The 18,454-nt window shown below is 28.6% G+C and overlaps 1 protein-coding gene across 1 annotated transcript; it reads left to right on the forward strand.

Annotated features, from left to right (window-relative positions):
* The first annotated feature begins 125 nt into the window (after nt 1-125).
* LOC145186885 (aldehyde dehydrogenase, mitochondrial-like) lies at nt 126-17,642 on the forward strand. Its single transcript, XM_090094971.1, has 14 exons — nt 126-826; nt 1,041-1,145; nt 2,135-2,275; nt 5,536-5,662; nt 5,881-5,942; nt 6,461-6,589; nt 6,699-6,812; nt 15,610-15,712; nt 15,797-15,981; nt 16,559-16,723; nt 16,813-16,970; nt 17,159-17,233; nt 17,366-17,405; nt 17,519-17,642. Exons 1-14 carry the CDS (start codon nt 785-787, stop codon nt 17,537-17,539), a joined length of 1,467 nt encoding a protein of 488 aa, XP_089951097.1. The 5' UTR covers nt 126-784; the 3' UTR covers nt 17,540-17,642.
* Nucleotides 17,643-18,454: the final 812 nt, after the last annotated feature.

The following is an 18,454-nucleotide window of genomic DNA, read 5'->3' on the forward strand; positions in this document are numbered from 1 at the left end:
AAACTTAGGCTCAAATATAAATAAAAACGGCAAGTTTTACCTTTTTTGCAACGGACAAGGTACTGTTCAAGTAACAAATATTCTGATTTCCGGAAACAAGAAGCTATTTCCAGCCGATCCTCTCATTTTCCGAAGGTTGTCATCCTTATTATATGTCCGCACGCTAATGTGGCGTAATTGTCCTCTAAATTCAAATTATCAACTACGGCAAACAAATTCATCATCAACGTTGTATTCGTTTGCTTTTTTCTTTATTTTTATATTCCCCTTCTTGTCTTTTTTTACTTGTTTTTTTAGTAAGAGGCTAAATTAGGAGTCAGACGTGACGTAATTAAAAATTGAAATAAAATTTATGTAATTCCGGTGCTCAACAGGAAAATCTAGTTTAAACATTGAAATATTTCACACTTAATTCCCTAAATACCTCTCTGGTTTTAAAGTGAAAAGGCTCTTGTTTTAATCAATACTTTTGTTTAGCTTTTAATGTAAAATAACTACCAGCTTAACTTGAAGAACTAAGAGGCTACAAAGTTGACTGCACATTTTACCCTTACACAGCAGTACTATATGTTCCTAATGGTTATATAATGTCATCAATGTATTTAAAGGGATCTATCTGCGTACTGTGTTTGTTACTATAGATATAGCACAATATTTCTCACATGCTGCGTTTAATAAATTGTTTAGAATAGTATTCTTAGTGATGTTAGCATAATGTTTTTATGCAATTCTAGTTATTTAGATTCTATACAAAAACTTATTGAATTATCATTATTTGGCAACAATGGGAAGTAATAAAAAGAATCTTGAAATTAAGTATACACAGGTTGGTTATGTTTAATTCTCTTAAATAAATATTGATGACAATATGATGGTAAAAGCAATTAAAACAATTACTTTAATGACCTTGGTGGAATGTTCACATTCTGATATTGCATATTAAACATTCTGAAAGATTACCTTGCTTTTTGTATTCATAACTCTTACACAGTTATATTCAATTTGTTATTTTCTTAATAAGATTAAATTTTTTTACATAGCTGTTTATTAATAATGAATGGTGCAACTCCGTCAGTGGAAAGACGTTTCCTACAGTCAATCCTTGTAATGGTAAAGAAATATGTTATGTTCAAGAAGCAGATAAGGTGTAAACATCATAATACTCAATTTATTTATCTTGAATGTCTTCTTATGCTTAAGTCAATTTCTGGTAATAGTTAATTCATTTAAATATTTCATGAACAGTTCACTCCAGGCAACTATACTTTATACTAGAAGAGCAATTTTTATTATATATGAAACATCAAATATCAGTGTTTTACCATGTAAAATATACAATATTTGGAGTGTATAATCATACCTGGCTTCTTTTAAAAACTTATTAGTTGTTTTCCTGGTAACAGATACTTTCTGAAGTTCAAGATCCTGTCAGTGTTCTAATAGTTCAAATTTTTGGAGTCAGAAGTTAAAAGTATACTTGAAGTGAAAATAGTTTTGTTCCAGCACTATCAGTATTCATTCTTTATCCTTATTGTCTGTTATTAAATCCAATTACAATTACTAATTTCATATAAATTTATAATAAACTTGTGCTTCTTTAGTGTGTATATTGATTTCAATATATGTTCCAATTTTTGGTATATGTTTTTTGCAAATTAACCAAGACCATAGTCTAACCAAAGATCAAATTCTAGTTGCTTTTTATATTGGGAATCGATTTTAAAAAGTTGTAAGTCTTATTGTTAATCAACCTTTTCAGTGATTCAATAAAACAAACCAGGAAGAACTTTTCTAGTATTAAATTTTTTCTTTATATCTTAAGATATAATAGCAGTAAATATATAAGTAGTAAGCATTAATTTTGAATTGAGCTTTTAGGATTACTTTTAATAATCAAGATAAGAAATTAAATCATTTAAGCATAATAGTTATATTAACATTTTTTAAAGTGCTGTTTATGTTATAGGTTGTGATGTTGTTTTTAAAATGTTAACATTTAGACAATCAGAATTAAATCATAATAGATAAAAATAAAAAAAAAATAAAAAAAATAAAAAAAGAGGTCTCATGATATTTTTTTCTACTTCATGTTAAGTTGTTTTTTATATCTTTTTATTCCATTTTTTGTTATAAGGAAGATGTTGATAAAGCTGTTGATGCTGCCATAAGAGCATTTTCCAGTGATTCAGAATGGCGAAAATTGGATGCATCTAAACGAGGGAAGCTAATATATAAGTTAGCTGATTTGATTGAAAGAGATGCAGAATACCTGGCAGTAAATGCTTACCTTTTTTTTTGATGAGCTTAATTGCCATTTTATTTATTTTGTTATCTTTATAGTTTTTTGTACTATAACCGATTTCTTTATAACGAAAATCATGAGATCAACCCTTTATAAATACTAAAATACACTTAAAGTATCTTTTAAAATGGTTGAACTTCATTTAATTTTCCCAGTTTTTTTAAGTGACAATATTTTAGTAATCATTTAGAGATTTCGAAGACAAACAGGCCACAATGTATATTATCTTGGAAACTTTATGTTTATTTTTCTAGTATGTTGGTTTAATACATAAAAATGCAATAAAATATGTCATAAATTAATGTTTCTTATTCTCAGAATTGCTTGGAATTCTACACAAAAAATATTAATTAAGTCATTCTCCAATTTACATTTTCTTAGAAGTATTTAAAAATTGAAAAAAAAAATGAAAGAAATATACTGATCAAAATTTAGCAGGTGACCTTTGCCTTACACTTATAGGGCTTTGAAAAATATTGTTTGAGTAGAAGTTGTTATTATCACTGATTGTAGTGTGTGACAGATTAAATTAAGATTTATCAGCTAAGATAAACAATATTCCATGAATTTCTATATAGATGATCACATTTTGTTTGGTTTGTTGCTTTTTGTTTATGATTTTGCATTAGAATCTTTTGTTTCCTTCTTTTTTGTTTCCTTTTTTTTCAATATTTGGGATGTATAGATGGGTGCACTTAAATATTTTGGCATTGCAAGACTCCATCTTTATGGTCAAACATGACTTTCAAAAGCCAAATGCCTTAGCCAAGGTCCTTACTCTTGCCAACCAGCTACTTCCAGGGACTCTTTTAGAGTTTTTTTTCTTCTTCTTTCATGATTTATTCTCAGTGCTTCTGATTATCTTTTTGATAGTTAGTCACCTGATATTTAGTGAAAAGTTATACATCTTTCTAAGTTATGAAAGTTTACTACAGAAACATTATTAGGCTAAGTAGGTTTTTTAAAAATTAATGAGTTATTTTTTAAGTAGTTTATTAAATAAATTTCATTCTTTCCATTTTTATGAAGCAAATTTAAAATGTCAAAGCATAGTGATATATTACTTTTGAAATTCAGCAAAATTAGGTGAATATAATGCTATTTTGTTAAAGATTCAAAATAATTTTTTTCTTGGCAATCAGTCTGATGATTTCTTTGCCACTTTTGCAAGTCTTCTCAATTGAAATTTATATTATTTATATTATCTATAATTGCTTTTTTAAACATTTTTTTTCTTTTAAATGTTTCTTTTATTTATTTAGCTGGGATGAGCAAAAGTTCACTGATTTGTCAGCCACTTATTCTAGCAAATTACAAATTACTATTTTAATTAAAAAATAATCATCAAGATTTTCTTAAAAGAAGTATTCTGTTCTGATTTGTTAAATCTCAAATGGTTGGTAAAAAAAATTTCTTCTAAATAAATAACTACTTTTCTCAGAAATATATCTTCAATTATCTTTATATTCACAAATACTTTCAACTGGTCCTTTTCGTTGGCAATTGTTCTTTAAGGAAGATATTTCCAGATTTCAAGAAGTTATGTATCAAGATGTGATGTATCAATCGCCATCCCTGATTGAGAAGCGACATAATCAATATATCTATTACCAGGAAAAACAGCAATAGCAGTGATTTTCTTTTTCAACCTTCATTATTTTTTTATTATAAAGATACTTATCCACTCCTGTTTAATGAGTTTTCCTATTAAAATCAATGCAAGTAATAATCTGCTCTTCTTGTGAGTGTGTCTTATAGTATTATTGTTCTTCCAGAAATCTAATTGTCTTTGACGTTTTGTTTGTTCTAAGATATTAGCAGAGTCTAAGTTTATGTCCTATAGAATACATTTACTAATTAACATAAATTTGATATTTGTCTGTTTAATCTGCCACAAATTTGGATTCTTTTGGCTTTTTTTTCACATCAGTACTTTCTTCAAATGGTGGTAATGAATATTTGTCATCTTCACTTGAAAATTCTGTTGGTATATTATTATTGCTGGTATAACTTTTATCTTGACATATTTTAGCATTATAGAAAGTGCTAGTTGATGGTACACTTATACCATTTTTAACACAATGCACTTCCTTGGACTTTTTGTAAAATTTTGTTTGTAATTTCTTGGTTTCCTTTTTGTCTATGTTACTAATTGTCATATTCCTTAATCCTTTTTGATTAAGATAAAAATCCTATTCTGAAATGACATTGCATTGATATTGTTTACAATCTCTTTTTTTGTTATCAAAATATTTGCAAGGGCATATATCAAACAATTCCTCAAAAGAATGCATTAAACTTCTGTATGCGGCTGACATTCTTTATCACCTACCAATTTAAATAGTCTGATAAGAATGCTTTTCAAGGGAATGATTGGTATACCAGCTTTTTCCCAAAAAGATATAATATTTGCAGCCAGTATTTTATCAGTTAAACAATTGAACTACCAGGTGAATTCTTTCTGATATATAGATACATTCAAAAAGCATCAGCCTTAGTTGGTAGAATGTTTTTTGGTATACTGGTAGGATGAAAAAAACATACATGAAAAACGATACAACTATGAAAAGCATTAAAAAAAGCCTATGCAAAATACTTAAATTGACTAAGTAAAAAAAATTTTTATTTGTAAGTTAAATTTTAAAACAGAGTTAAATGTTAGTTTTAAAACTCAGGTCTATTGATGTATTTTTTGAAGTTTAACAATAAAGTCTTTTGTATGGGAGCATATTAATGTATCAGACAATCAAGCATGCTAAAATTAAAACGCAATTTAAAAATATCATTTTAAGAATTTAATACATTAAATAGCTGTTTGTGTGACTTTAACAAATGAAAACATTATTGCAAGCTTCTCCAAATTCTTTTAAATAATTTTAAGAAAAAGGAAAATAAGAATTAATGTTGAGACCCCTAAATCTATCACAATCATTTTCATAATCAGGAGTATTATTATAGACTAATAATGAAGTTAAATATATTCCCCTTACCACAATGTGCGCTTGGTGTTACTAAAAGACATGTTGGATGCTAATTTAAAATATGATTTCAAGGTTCTGTAAATATAGATCAAATATTATTTTGCCTGTTTTTTTTTGTTTGTTTTTTTTTTACAAGAAGTTGTATTGATAAATTTTATCACATGTGGTGGTCTGTTTGTCTCTAAAAATTATATATGCTATACTATAGTACTAGCAGATAAAATCATGTTGTTGTTTTTTTGTTTTTTTTAGAGTTTAGAAACTCTTGATAATGGTAAGCCACTATTAGATTCTGTTGCTGATATAGAAGCTTCAGTTAATGTTCTTAGGTATTATGCTGGCTGGTGTGATAAAATATGTGGAAAAACCATACCTGCAGGTAGAGATGAAAATATTGCCTTATAATTTAATGACAAATATACTTTTCAAAAAATATTATCATATACTTTGTGTAAAAATAAATGCCTCAAAGTAAAGAAATAATTCCTAAAAAGTTTACATTAGGCATTAGAACCCTTTTTTCTAACAGCCATGATATATTGAGTGCCAATACCTATCTACATTTCTTTAAAAATACAACTCTAAATATTGTTACAGATGGAGGTTTATTGAGCTTCACAAGGCATGAACCTGTTGGAGTTGTCGGGCAAATCATACCTGTAAGTGAAGCATAAATCTTGTTATAAAATCTTGAAAAGAAATATTGCTAAAGTATAGATATTTTAAAAAAATAGATTGTTTATTTATTACAAAAATTGATTTCTAGCTTTAAGAATAGATGTAAAAATCAGAAATAATCTTTTCTAAAGCTGTCTAAAATAAGAAATGTTTGAAAATTTTAATTATGTTTATTTGTAAGTGTTGAGTATATTACAAGTGCTTAAACAACAATCTAATAAGTTAACATTAGATCTCATCCTCTTCCTTTTTCTCTTCCTCCTCCTTCTCTTCCTCCTTCTCTTCCTCCTCTTTCTCTTCCTACTCGTTCTCTTCCTCCTCCTTCTCTTTCTCCTCGTTCTCTTCCTCCTCCTTCTCTTCCTCCTCCTCCTCCTCTGGTTTGATTAGAAAATTAGTTAGAGGAGTTAACATTTTTAAGGCTGGTTTAAACTGATAATTTTTAAAGCTCAAATTCTTTTTTTTTTTCTTAATCCATTACAAATCTTTGATTTTGTTTTAGTGGAATTATCCAGTTCCAATGATGTCTTGGAAACTAGGGCCAGCTCTTGCATGTGGATGTACAATAGTTTTGAAACCTGCTGAACAGACTCCTCTCACAGCTCTATATGTTGCTTCTCTTGTTAAAGAAGTAAGATTAATGTGTCAGAAATGCAATTACATTTTAAATGTGTTAAAAACTTTAAATGTAAATTTATGCTAGCTAATTTATAGTTAGCGAATTTATGCTTGTGTTTTAGGCCGGATTTCCTGCTGGTGTTCTGAATGTTGTGCCTGGTTATGGTCCAACTGCTGGTGCAGCTATTTCTTCACACATGAATATTGATAAAGTGGCATTTACTGGATCTGTAGAGGTATATATATTTACAGCTGTATTTTTTAGATTTTTTCATTTTAGTTTGATCTCAGTTTAAAATATTTCAGTTTCCTATCAAACTTGACACTAAACAAATTAATCATGATGATAATCATCATCATCATCATCATCATCATCATCATCATCACCATGTAGATCTCTGTTCGGTTTTGCAACCTTTTTTTAAGCTTGTGTTATTTCCGTTTTTTGATGCCGCACTAATATGTCTAGTCTGAATTGGGCTCTTTTATATATAAATGACCTTTATTTCATCCGAAAAAAATGTTATCAAAATTTAGAAGTCCATTTTTTCTCTTTATTAACTATTTTTGTGTACTCAAAGCAACATTACCAAATCAATCATCACCAGTTAAAGTTTTAAGGCAATCTTGAAAATCACTTTCGGATATGTAATATTCCTATGTTTGTGTCTCATCACGTGTTATTGTATCATTATCCCCTCTGTCAAATTTGGTCAGCATCACCATCATTAGATAGTTTTTTAAAAAGCTTGTTAAAGAAAATCGCACAGATAAATTTTCTTCAGGTTTGTGAATTGAGAATTTTTCTCGTATAAAAAATTGACTTTTTTTTTTCGCTACTGCAAATAAAATCTTTTTAGCGTGATGATCTCAGTTTTATATGAAATCCAAGAAAATATTTTACTTCAAATCAAAAAATTATTTTTAAAAGTTTTTGTGACCATATTTGTTAACTCGGTGGCGTTACCGATTTTAGAGCCGTTGCAATACCGAGAAAAGAATAAAAATGTCTCTGTTAATTCAAATATACTTTGTATTGATTTGAAGCTATAATTAAATCGAGCTCCAGACACGGATTAGTTTTTCAACTTAGCTGATTTTTTAGGATAAAATGCCATGAGAGCTTCAATATTAAACTAATTTCCGTAACTGTTTAGGTTTAAATCATCCATGTCAAAGCCATTTCGGTGTAGGGGTAGTTAAAAGTAATACTAGTATAGGGGTCCTCACACTGAATATTAATTAATTTTTATAATTTATGCAAAAGATTGTAATACAATCGCTTGTTAGTTTTATTAGACTTACTTTTTAACTATAAAAGCTATATAAGGAGCCGCCAATTTGACATACTTGGTTTAAATTAAGGACAAATTTTCTTAACGCACTAGCATTAAAAGCTTACATTTTCATGGAATATTTAAAGCGTCAGGGATTTGTTACAAAGTTTATTCTGTTCATTTACAAAGACGAATTTTCTATATCTAATAGTCTCTTAGGACAGTATTTTTACCACAACAAGAGTCTGCGGGAGGAATTAATGTTACAATTCGAATCTGCCCATGGGCTGTATTGTGGCGATCCCTTTCTTAGGAAAAGACTTTATGCTAAATGTTTGCTTTTTTTTTTAAGATTAAAAAAAAATTATTTTAAAATTCTTGGTTTTTGATACACTATAGTATAGGGTGTGACAGTTGCCCCAACTTTGTTGTATGAGGCTGTTCATAATTTTGGTGTTGTATTTAGTCATAAAAATAAGATTTATAATGTTTTTTTTTAAGATTAATCCACAATTGAATGAGCACCGTCAAATTTAAAATACAGAATTTAGCCTAAAAATCACTATTTTTCCTACACTCTAATACCATGGTGGAGCTTAGAAAATAAAAACGGTTTTCTTATATTAAATACAGCTATGCAAAGTACAAGATGATATGAAAAAGTTATTTTTACATGGTATGATAAGGTATAATTGTCTAAATGAAATTACTTGTTTTCCTGGACTAGAAACCATGATTTCTCTTTTTGTGCACAAAATTGCTTTTGCTGATTAGGAATCCTTTGTCTATCAGATTCTACTACTTGGAGAACATCTTTAAAGTGCTTCTCATCCCTAGTTACACCTAGAAAGTCACTGCACACCTTTACACCACGCTCTGCTGCCTCATTTACCACCTGAAGTTTGTCGACAATCGGCTTCATGTTTTGATAGTCTTCCCTATTAATCCAATCATGTGCTGGAGCATAGAGGAATTTATAGGGCATACCAAAATTGCTAAAAAATCTGAATGAATCCGGCCCAATTAGATTAAGTAAAGAAGTACCATATTCTATTGTAGGAGGAAGATAGGGCATGCCATATCCCCCAAAGTTAAGTCCAACTATCTTTGTGACAAAAGTCTTTTCAAAGAAAAGAATGGATTTCCTCATTTCCTCTTTAATTTCTACTGCTACCATAGATGAGAACAGAGCCAATGGAACCAACTCCTCAGCTAAGTACCAAGTATGCCGACTGAATGCCATTCAAGGATTTTCGACTAGAGTTGAGTCATGCTCAGCATGTTTTACCAGGTTTTCCACAAATCAAGTCATTAACTGTTGTACTAGCTGGTACAGGACAAACAAGTCACCACTGCACATATACTAAAACTGTGAACACAACAAATTGTTCCAATTTTCTTATTTGGTTGCTAGTAACAACTTCAGCTTTTTGAAAATGTTCTTTGATCTGTCCTGACAGAAGCACAATCTTTAGAGTATGAAGGAGTTTACTCATCCACCTTGCTTTGTGAAGGGCACCAGGATAACGCATCTTGAAGTTCTTTGGTTCAGATCCCTTAGTTATTATAAGCAAACAAAGCTGAACCAGCTCTTTGTAGTCACCTCGTGTGAAAGATTGTATTAAAGATTCACGAAAAAAATTAGTCATCTCTTGCTGGCGTTCTTCTTTTATAAACATCATATTAGGGTAATGATACTTCGCTTGTTCATCTGATGACAGTTGAGGGAAATGTTTTTTGAACCTAGAAAAGTGAAAAAGATAGTAAATAAATGTTAGCTTGTAAGTTAAAAATATAAAGAGTAAGTTTACTCATCCCAATTTTTAATAGTAGCTTTTTACTATTATATGTATCTCTTCATTGATTAAAGGTAACACCAACTGTATATTCAATTAGACTCACCTTTGAAAGATCAAAATATTTGGACTAGCTGATGTCTAAACATTCAAACCTTCCCAGCAATGACTCAAAAGTAATTCACCCACACGCCTTCGACAAGGAAACCAGAATAGGGCATGATCTAATTCCTTTTGTAAAGACACACATGCAGCAGTTCTCTTTCCGGAAAATGCATACGTCTACAGTGTAGATGTAAGATCTTTATTCATATATTCTAAATTTAATTAATTAAGTTTACCTGTGTTTGATGAAGTTGTATTAAAAACCATACCAATAACATTTTCTTCACAATTCCATTCTCTAAGAAGTTTTTTAGTTGCTTTTGATATGATGTTTCCAAGAACTTTACCAGTTTCTTTAGTTGATTTTGGAAGTGGAGGAAGCCAAGGAGCTTTGTCCCATCAGCCCCAGACACAAGAATTGGCAATCGGTCATCTGTTCCTTTGGAATCAAGAGTGTCCATAAGTTTTCCGTTCCGATGCACAAGCATTATAGACGATGGCATCCAACTTTCTTTGATCTTCAAACTTATTTCAGGTACAATGGCGGTTCTATACCGTTGGGCTGTCCTTGCATTTAGACATAGCTTGTAAAGGTCACCCCCACATGCTGCTACAAGGGAATGCACAATTGCATTAAGTTGGGTTGATAAGATGTTGTTACAGATACTGCATGAAACATGATCAGGGTTTTTCAATATATCATGAGGAACAAAGATATCTATGCCACATTTAACTAATCTTCTGTGTTTCCTTCTTTGTGCTATGGTGGTAACTTCTTCAATATTCTCATCCTCACAAGAGCTAGTGTCTGGTTCAAGATTTATCATTTCAAAAGTACATTTACACGGGTTTAATTCTTCTCACTCCAGATGATGTTTTTGTCTTTATTTGCTTTTTTGTCTTTTCTGTGACTACTTTATCCAACCTAGAATATGTAGCTACTCTATAATTCAACATGCTTTTCATAAATTCAATATCAACATCAATGGCGTCTTGTTCAACTTTAGTTATCCCCTTTTTCTCAGCAGCATGTCCTTTAGAACTGCGTTCTTATAAAATTTCATTGTCAAATTCAATTCTGATTTAAATTTTATTATTCTAGGTTCATCCTCTCGTCTTCTATAATATTTCAATTTCATCAAACTAATGAATTCCTTTTCATAGCAATCTTTGATTACTCTAACAATATTGTTTCTGCCTTCTAGAGTTGGGATATTGGCTTTCTGATAGTGTAAGAGTACATTTTCTATAGTTGCAGATAAAGCTTGATCCCAGTGCAAATCCTTCAGGTTTGATAAAAGGCATAACAATACTTGTCTCTGTGTTGGCAATTTAGAACCTTTAATTTTCTTGTCATCATCTCCAGGAATGGTGCCAAGTAACAATTTCATATATTTTTTGTGTACTTTTTTATCCATGATTATATACTACAAATTACAATAACAGTAATATGTAATAACATATAATAATATTTATCTAAAAAAACATCAATATATATATTTTTCTGAAAGGAGTTCAAGCTACAGTTCAAATTCATTAACAAATAGTAATAAACATCAGGGTCAACCTAGGGTCCAGGGGTTGAGGGTCTGGGGTATATTCCCCCTGGCCCCTGCCAGATACGAAGGTCCTGGGCCTAACTATAAAAAAATGAACAAGTAAAACACACAAAAAGACATAAATAATAATAATAAATAATGTTTATATGCTTCAATTTTGTAAAAACAGTGCAATAAATATTGTAGTTATTTCTAGAATTAAATTATTTGTCACATTTTACTGAATAATATTATTAGAAATATCCTCTACCCTTATCTCTAAAAAAACCAAAATTAAACCCTTAAGTGGCTAAGGGTTTAATTTATTTTGTGCTTAATTTTTTGCTACAATAAGGGCCTTATCTATGTCTTGCCTCCAGGCCCCTTACTGCCAGTCGGACCCTGCCCAATAAATTGGATAAAAATTATAAAAAATAAAAACTTTGCAAGATCAGAGCTACCACAAAAGTTGCACAATTTTCTTGAAATTTCACATAAATGCTAGTTAGACCAATATGCAATACTAAAATTATGAACAGCCCTCTACAATAAAAATTTAATATTTTTGGGGCAACTGTCACACCCTACTATAGTAGCGTCATGTGCGATTTATGAATATATATATTTCAACTATTTATGAAAGTTTTAATAGACTTTCAAATATTTAAAACTAGCTTTATGAAGGTGAGTGATTGCTTAGCTAAATTATCAAGCACATTGTTTTGGAGACAGGTGCAGTTTATATATGACCTGATTTATGGAACCGCAAAGGAATTTGAAGTCTAACTTATGCATTTGAAAATATGTCAAAAAATACTTTTTATCGAAACCATACTTTTTTATATCTACTACATAATTGTTATAAGTTGACATCTTTATAATTTATATTTGTCACAGATTGGATTTCACTCTTTCTATTTCTTTATTCTGCTTTTTGTTTTTTCATACCAAACTTTTGAAACTATTTGTGTTATTGTAAAATCACTCAGAACTTCTTTAGCCTTTTCGTCTTTGTCAATTGTACGAGCAATATTTTCTTCTGTTATCCTTCATTGTTAAAATGAAGAATATTATTTATTAAATAACAATCAGGATTTATAAAAACAAAATAAAGATATAAACTATGATGCCTAATTATATTTTTAGAGCATACCTCTACCAAGAAGTCATCAAGTAGACATTTGATTATGTTTCCCTATCAATAGAAATAATAGTAAATATGCATATTTGTCATGTGCAAAATAAATAACAGGACTATCATCTATTATACTTGATTAAAATCACTAAACACAATTAAAATTAAATATCAGTTATCAACTTCTGTGAACTATCTTGTGTAGATGTTCCATATAAGTTGATGACAAAAGCTAAAAAAATCTTGAAGCTAAAAAATATGTTCACACATAAACATACATACATACTAATAATAAATATGTAATGTAAATAAACATTTAGAGATTTTTATTAATAAAAATATCTAGTCAAATTGACTTTCTTTCAATTTTGATTGAGCCAGTTTTGACAAAAAACCACACAAAAATAGGATTGAGTTTTATTAGAAAAATATTCTAAATTGTTTACATTGTACTCATCCTCTTCACATAAATTGATAAGTTCAAGGATAATTTCATTATGTGACAGTTGCTAAATGATAAGAAATATACAATGTAAAATTATTCTGAAATATAAGTATTTAAAAATCAAATTAAAAATCTTTTTTTATAAAAAATCTAACTTTTCATTGGTTACATCAAAATCTATAGATTAATATAAGGAGATTTAGAAACAGAATTAAAACTTCACTATAAATATTTATAATTTACTAATAAGTAATACTTATTTATTTAATTACTATTATTTATGAAAAAATTGATGGGACCTTCACCAACAAGACAAACATTTGTAAATTGATATACTCTAAGAGAAATTCTGTATATCTTTCTGGAAACACCTCAACATACAATTATTTTCAAAAAACAATTTGATTGGTCAATGTTTAGTATACAAGAAATTGCAAAATAATTTTGTATAATTAACTAAAACATAAGTAACTTACAAAAATTTGTAATGTGGGTATATTACATTTATGCATACAGTTGAAAGTAATCTTGTGTTAAATTGACATGCAAAATCATATATATTTTATAAATTTATATCATTATATTATTTAATTACCAGAAGAATGATCACTTTAAGTACCCTCAGATAAATTACTTAACAACTCATTTCTAAAAATAGTTAAAACAGCTGTTAGAAACACATAAGTTTAGATAAAGAAATAGAATAATCAGAACAGCACAATTCTAAATAAATAATATAAAACTACATCAATACTTTTCTGTTATGTAAGAACTTAATAATACTTCAGCCTAATATGATACAATAACTATTGACTGCTAACAATTATGCATTACTATATTATTTTAGTAAAATATATAATTTTTAAGTATAATAAAAGAAATACAATAAATTCAACTAAATAATAAAAATAGAAAAAAGCATACTTAAATTCTTGATATTTGTTCTACTCTCGCAAAAAGTTAAATAATTGCTTCAGGAACTAATACTATGAACTAATACCTGCTTTAAACGTATTGTGTCTATAACTATAAAGCTAAAAAAAAAAAAATTAAACTTTTAAAGCATTTCTTTTAAAAAAAATTAGTAAATGTTACTTATTGACACACTGTAGCATTTTATTTAAAAAGAATTAGTAAATATAATTTATATAAACACTGCTTTTACATGATATATATAAATGGACAAAAATTGTGTATACACAATAGTATGCAAATTACACATACTTGACCAGAAAAAATAGATGTCAGCAATATCGAAGATGAAATATCCTTTTTAGCTTCTGTTGTAAATTTCTGGAAAGCTAAAATTAAAAGAAAGCATTCATGCTCCATGTTTATATATATGCATATATGTGTGTATAATATATATATATATATATATATATATATATATATATATATATATATATATATATATATATATATATATATATATACACACACACACGCACACCTTTGCCTACTAACTCATCCTTTTTGTGGTTGGAGACACTGCATCAAGAATAAAAGAATGTATAGATATGCATAAATAAAAAATACTATCTATTATAAGTAATGAACATTATTGTTTGTATAAACATGTATTTGCTGAAAATGAAATATCAGAATATTGTAAAAATATCAAATTTCCCCACCTGCACATGCCTTACAGATAACATACTCATCACACACCCATAATGTACCTCCATAAAGTTCAATATCTAAATTCTTCTTGCAAAGTAAACACTTTTTAATTATTTAATATTCTCTATAATTTTATATGAAAAAGTATCTACATATACTAAAAAGAAATAACAAGCTAGCTACAAAAAACTTGGTTATGATACTGAACCAGCGTCTGAAGTGAACTTTAGACACTGGTTATTTTCAATATCATAAGATATTGATTGATAATAAATAGCCTTATAATAAAAAAGAACTGATAAAAGTAACTTTAGAAAGACTTTTCTTAAAGATATAAAATTTCATGGATTTTCACAAATGAACTTTTTCGCTATACCGTTAGTTGCAATGGCGGTTAAAAAATGAGTGCAGTAACAGTTTATAAGTTACCATACCAAATTTCGATATTTTTCGAGAAAAAAAGAAAGTGGGGTGTCGCATTACTGAATTGTGCAGTTACCTTTCCGAATTTCAGCATTGCAAAACCGAAATTGGCAGCATTAACGAATCTTTTAGGTTGCATTACCGCAAATAAATATGTTCATCATCATCATCATCATCATCATCATCATCATCATCATCATCATCATCATCATCATCATCATCATCATCAGTTTTTTGTGTATTTTAACACAAAATTAAATATGGGCTTGACTACCTTATCCAGTAGTCAAGCCCATTTTTAACTTGGTGTTAAGATACACAAATCAATCTTGCTTGCTTATATTTAAAGAATAATTTAACAAAGTTGAAGAAAAATTTAACTACGTTTTTGTGTTTTTAGAAAATGATTTCTTAAAAATGTGTACTTTGCTTTACAGCAATATAAGTATAGTAATATTTGATGCAATTCAATTGTCAAAAAATGTGATCAATTCTTTTGATGACTGCTAAAGAAAATATATAGCATTAGTTTCTAACTTTCCAATTACTTTTTCTGATTAATTGGTTTTCTATGAATAATAACAGGATCATTGCAGATGAGGTTCAGGTGTTCTTTGGTCATTTTTCTTTATTAGTGTTCATTGACTGTTAACTGGTTATTTTAAACAGGGCTATTAATTTCATGAAACAGGTTGGTCGTATTGTTATGGAAGCTGCTGCAAAATCAAATTTAAAGCGTGTTTTATTGGAACTGGGAGGAAAGAGTCCACTTATTATATTTCCAGATGTTGATGGTATACTTCTTATAAAGTCATTTTAAAAAATATAGTAATAAAAATTCAATGCCAGTTAGTTCTTTGGAGTTTATTTTATAACAGTGTCATGGGCTGTGAAGATAGCTCATTATGCTTTGTTCAATAATCATGGACAAAACTGTTGTGCTGGATCACGTACCTTTGTTCATCAAGATATTTATGATCAGTTTGTTGCTAAAGCTACCGAAATGGCTTTAAACCGTACGGTAGGAGATCCTTGGGATGAAGAGACAATGCAAGGTCCCCAAGTAAGTTTTTTAAGTTTTAAGGATTTTTTTTTTTAATCTTTATTCTGTGATTGACAAACATGGGTATGAAATCTTGTTTGATTGTTTTCATTTGATGTTTAATGTAATAACCTGACATTTTGTTGCAGATGTTTTAACACCTCCATTTCTTGAATACTTTTGTTGCTGATATCATATACTGTTGTTATTATTTGCCACTAATATCATTAACCATCTATGTCTTTCACTTCCAAGGTTTTTCAACTTTTTATGAGGTTAATTGTAAGCTTATATAATATTGAATATAAATATGCTTACTGTTTTAATATTTGTATTGATTTTTGGAACTTTTGTTTTGCACCTTTGTTTGCTAATGATATTTAACTAAATGTTAACTTATTAAATGCTAATTTGTAATGAACATATTTACTTTATTTAATGTAATATGAATACAGGCAAAGAATAAATTGTGGTAAAACAAGCGTTAAAATGTTAGCTGCAATCTGTACCAATATATTATTTGTACCAATATATTATTTGTACCAATATATTATTATTTATATCTTGGAAGTATCATAAACTTAGTTTTTGTTAATAGGCAGACGAAGCACAGTTTAAGAAGATTCTTGCTTTGATTGAGTCTGGTAAAACAGAAGGTGCATCATTAAAGTGTGGTGGAAGTTCGCTTGGTACAGAAGGTTATTTTATTCAGCCAACAGTATTTGCTGATGTCACAGATGATATGACTATTTCAAAGGAAGAGGTGTTAAAGTTTGATCTCAAATAAAAATTCTTGACAAAAATTGTTTTGCTTAATAATCCTATTTTTTATTATCATTCATTTCTTTGCAGATATTTGGACCTGTGCAGCAAATTTTGAAGTTTAATGATCTAGATGAAGTTGTAAGACGAGCAAATAATACTTCCTATGGTTTGGGATCTGGTGTATTGACAAACGATATAAACGTAGCTATGAAAGTTGCCAATGGTATAAAGGCTGGCACTGTTTGGTAAAATAATTAATATTTTATAAGTATCTTTGCCAGTTTTTTTTTTTTTTTTTTTTTTTGAAAAAACACATGTAAATGTTTTGACCATGACATTTTAGAAACATTCTTCAAATATTCATCTAATCGATTGTTGCACAAATATTTCCTAATGGCGTGTACTTTAAGTCGTAACTTTTTAATTCGTTAAGGGTTAATTGTTATGATCTTTGTACTCCTCAAACTCCGTTCGGTGGTTTTAAAATGTCTGGACAAGGAAGAGAGTTGTGAGTATTTTCTTTTTCTTTTAAAACTCGTCTTCATCCTGATTACTGGTTAAGTCTGTTTCGAGAGACTAAGAAAATGCTTTGAATTCATATCTTAGAAGAGCAAACGTAAACTTTTTTCTTTTTTTTCAGAGGTGAATATGCTTTGAAGGAATACACTGAAGTGAAAACTGTATGAAGTTATTTAAGCATTTGATCAACTTTGTTTATATTAAATTTATAAGTATAAATGAATTTATATATATAATTATAAATTTTTTCTATGTATGTTACTTATTTTTGTAGGTGTCAATCCTAATCAAGTAAACCGATCAGAATCTAAATCTTTAGTGTTCATCTACTGCAAATTGTAATTTTTTAACAGAGTTTGTAATTGTGTTATGTATAAAAGATGTGAAACTTTTTCTTCCTTCTTATTGCTATTGTTCTATAATTTATCTATAGCATTATACTCTTTTAATTCTTTGTCCAATTTTATCTTCTTTAGAAGAATTAAGGTATATTTCCTATTCTGTATACTTTTTACTAAAAAGTTATCACATTGTTTCTATCTAATGATAAGTTTATCGATAAATACAACAAATAGACGATAATTTTAACAAATAAGTGTAACAAAATTGTGCAATATCAAGGCATTCCAGTTATTCTTAAATAATGAAAAAAAGCTTTTTTAGATTATTTACTGCCACCTTAATTGAATATAACTCAACAAAAATTAGATTCCATTAGATAAACTGTTTTCTCAAACCGTTTGTAAAAAAAAGCATGTTACAAAAATATCTTTCATAAAGGTAAATTCTCCGTTTTTTGATCATAACTCGCTAAACTAAATACCAAAAAATGCAATTTTTCAGTTGTGTTGATTCTCAAAAGTTATATCCACAAAGAAATATTTAATTGCAAAAGAAAATTAAAATCAGTGTAAATTATTACTGCTCTCTAAGCGCTCCTCTCACTTTTAAAAAAACTAGTTTGGTGCTATACAAGTTTACATATTCAACGTTCGTTTTTTTTACTATTCACAAGCAATAACCGGGTTGCTATGTGCTGTGCTTCTGAATGATTTTTATCTTGTCACTTGTTATATATCAACTTTTACTAAGATCATATTTAATGCAACTTAATAAAAATAAATCTTTATTACAACTCAAGATTCAGTTTAGTTACACGCAGTAGTTACTCGAGTCTAACCCGGCCATTATTGATAACAAAAGATAAAAA

Source organism: Hydra viridissima, unplaced genomic scaffold, assembly GCF_058129835.1.
Source record: "Hydra viridissima isolate aposymbiotic clone 2 unplaced genomic scaffold, HvirCarnegie_v1 scaffold_8, whole genome shotgun sequence".
NCBI lineage: Eukaryota > Metazoa > Cnidaria > Hydrozoa > Anthoathecata > Hydridae > Hydra > Hydra viridissima.

Excerpts from the sequence above, each read along its gene's own strand:
- LOC145186885 (XM_090094971.1), top strand. The coding sequence starts at position 785 with ATGGGAAGTAATAAAAAGAATCTTGAAATTAAGTATACACAG. Across the intron at positions 1,146-2,134 it reads ATGTTCAAGAAGCAGATAAG|GAAGATGTTGATAAAGCTGT; the intron begins GTGTAAACATCA and ends TTTTGTTATAAG. Across the intron at positions 6,813-15,609 it reads CATTTACTGGATCTGTAGAG|GTTGGTCGTATTGTTATGGA; the intron begins GTATATATATTT and ends TTCATGAAACAG.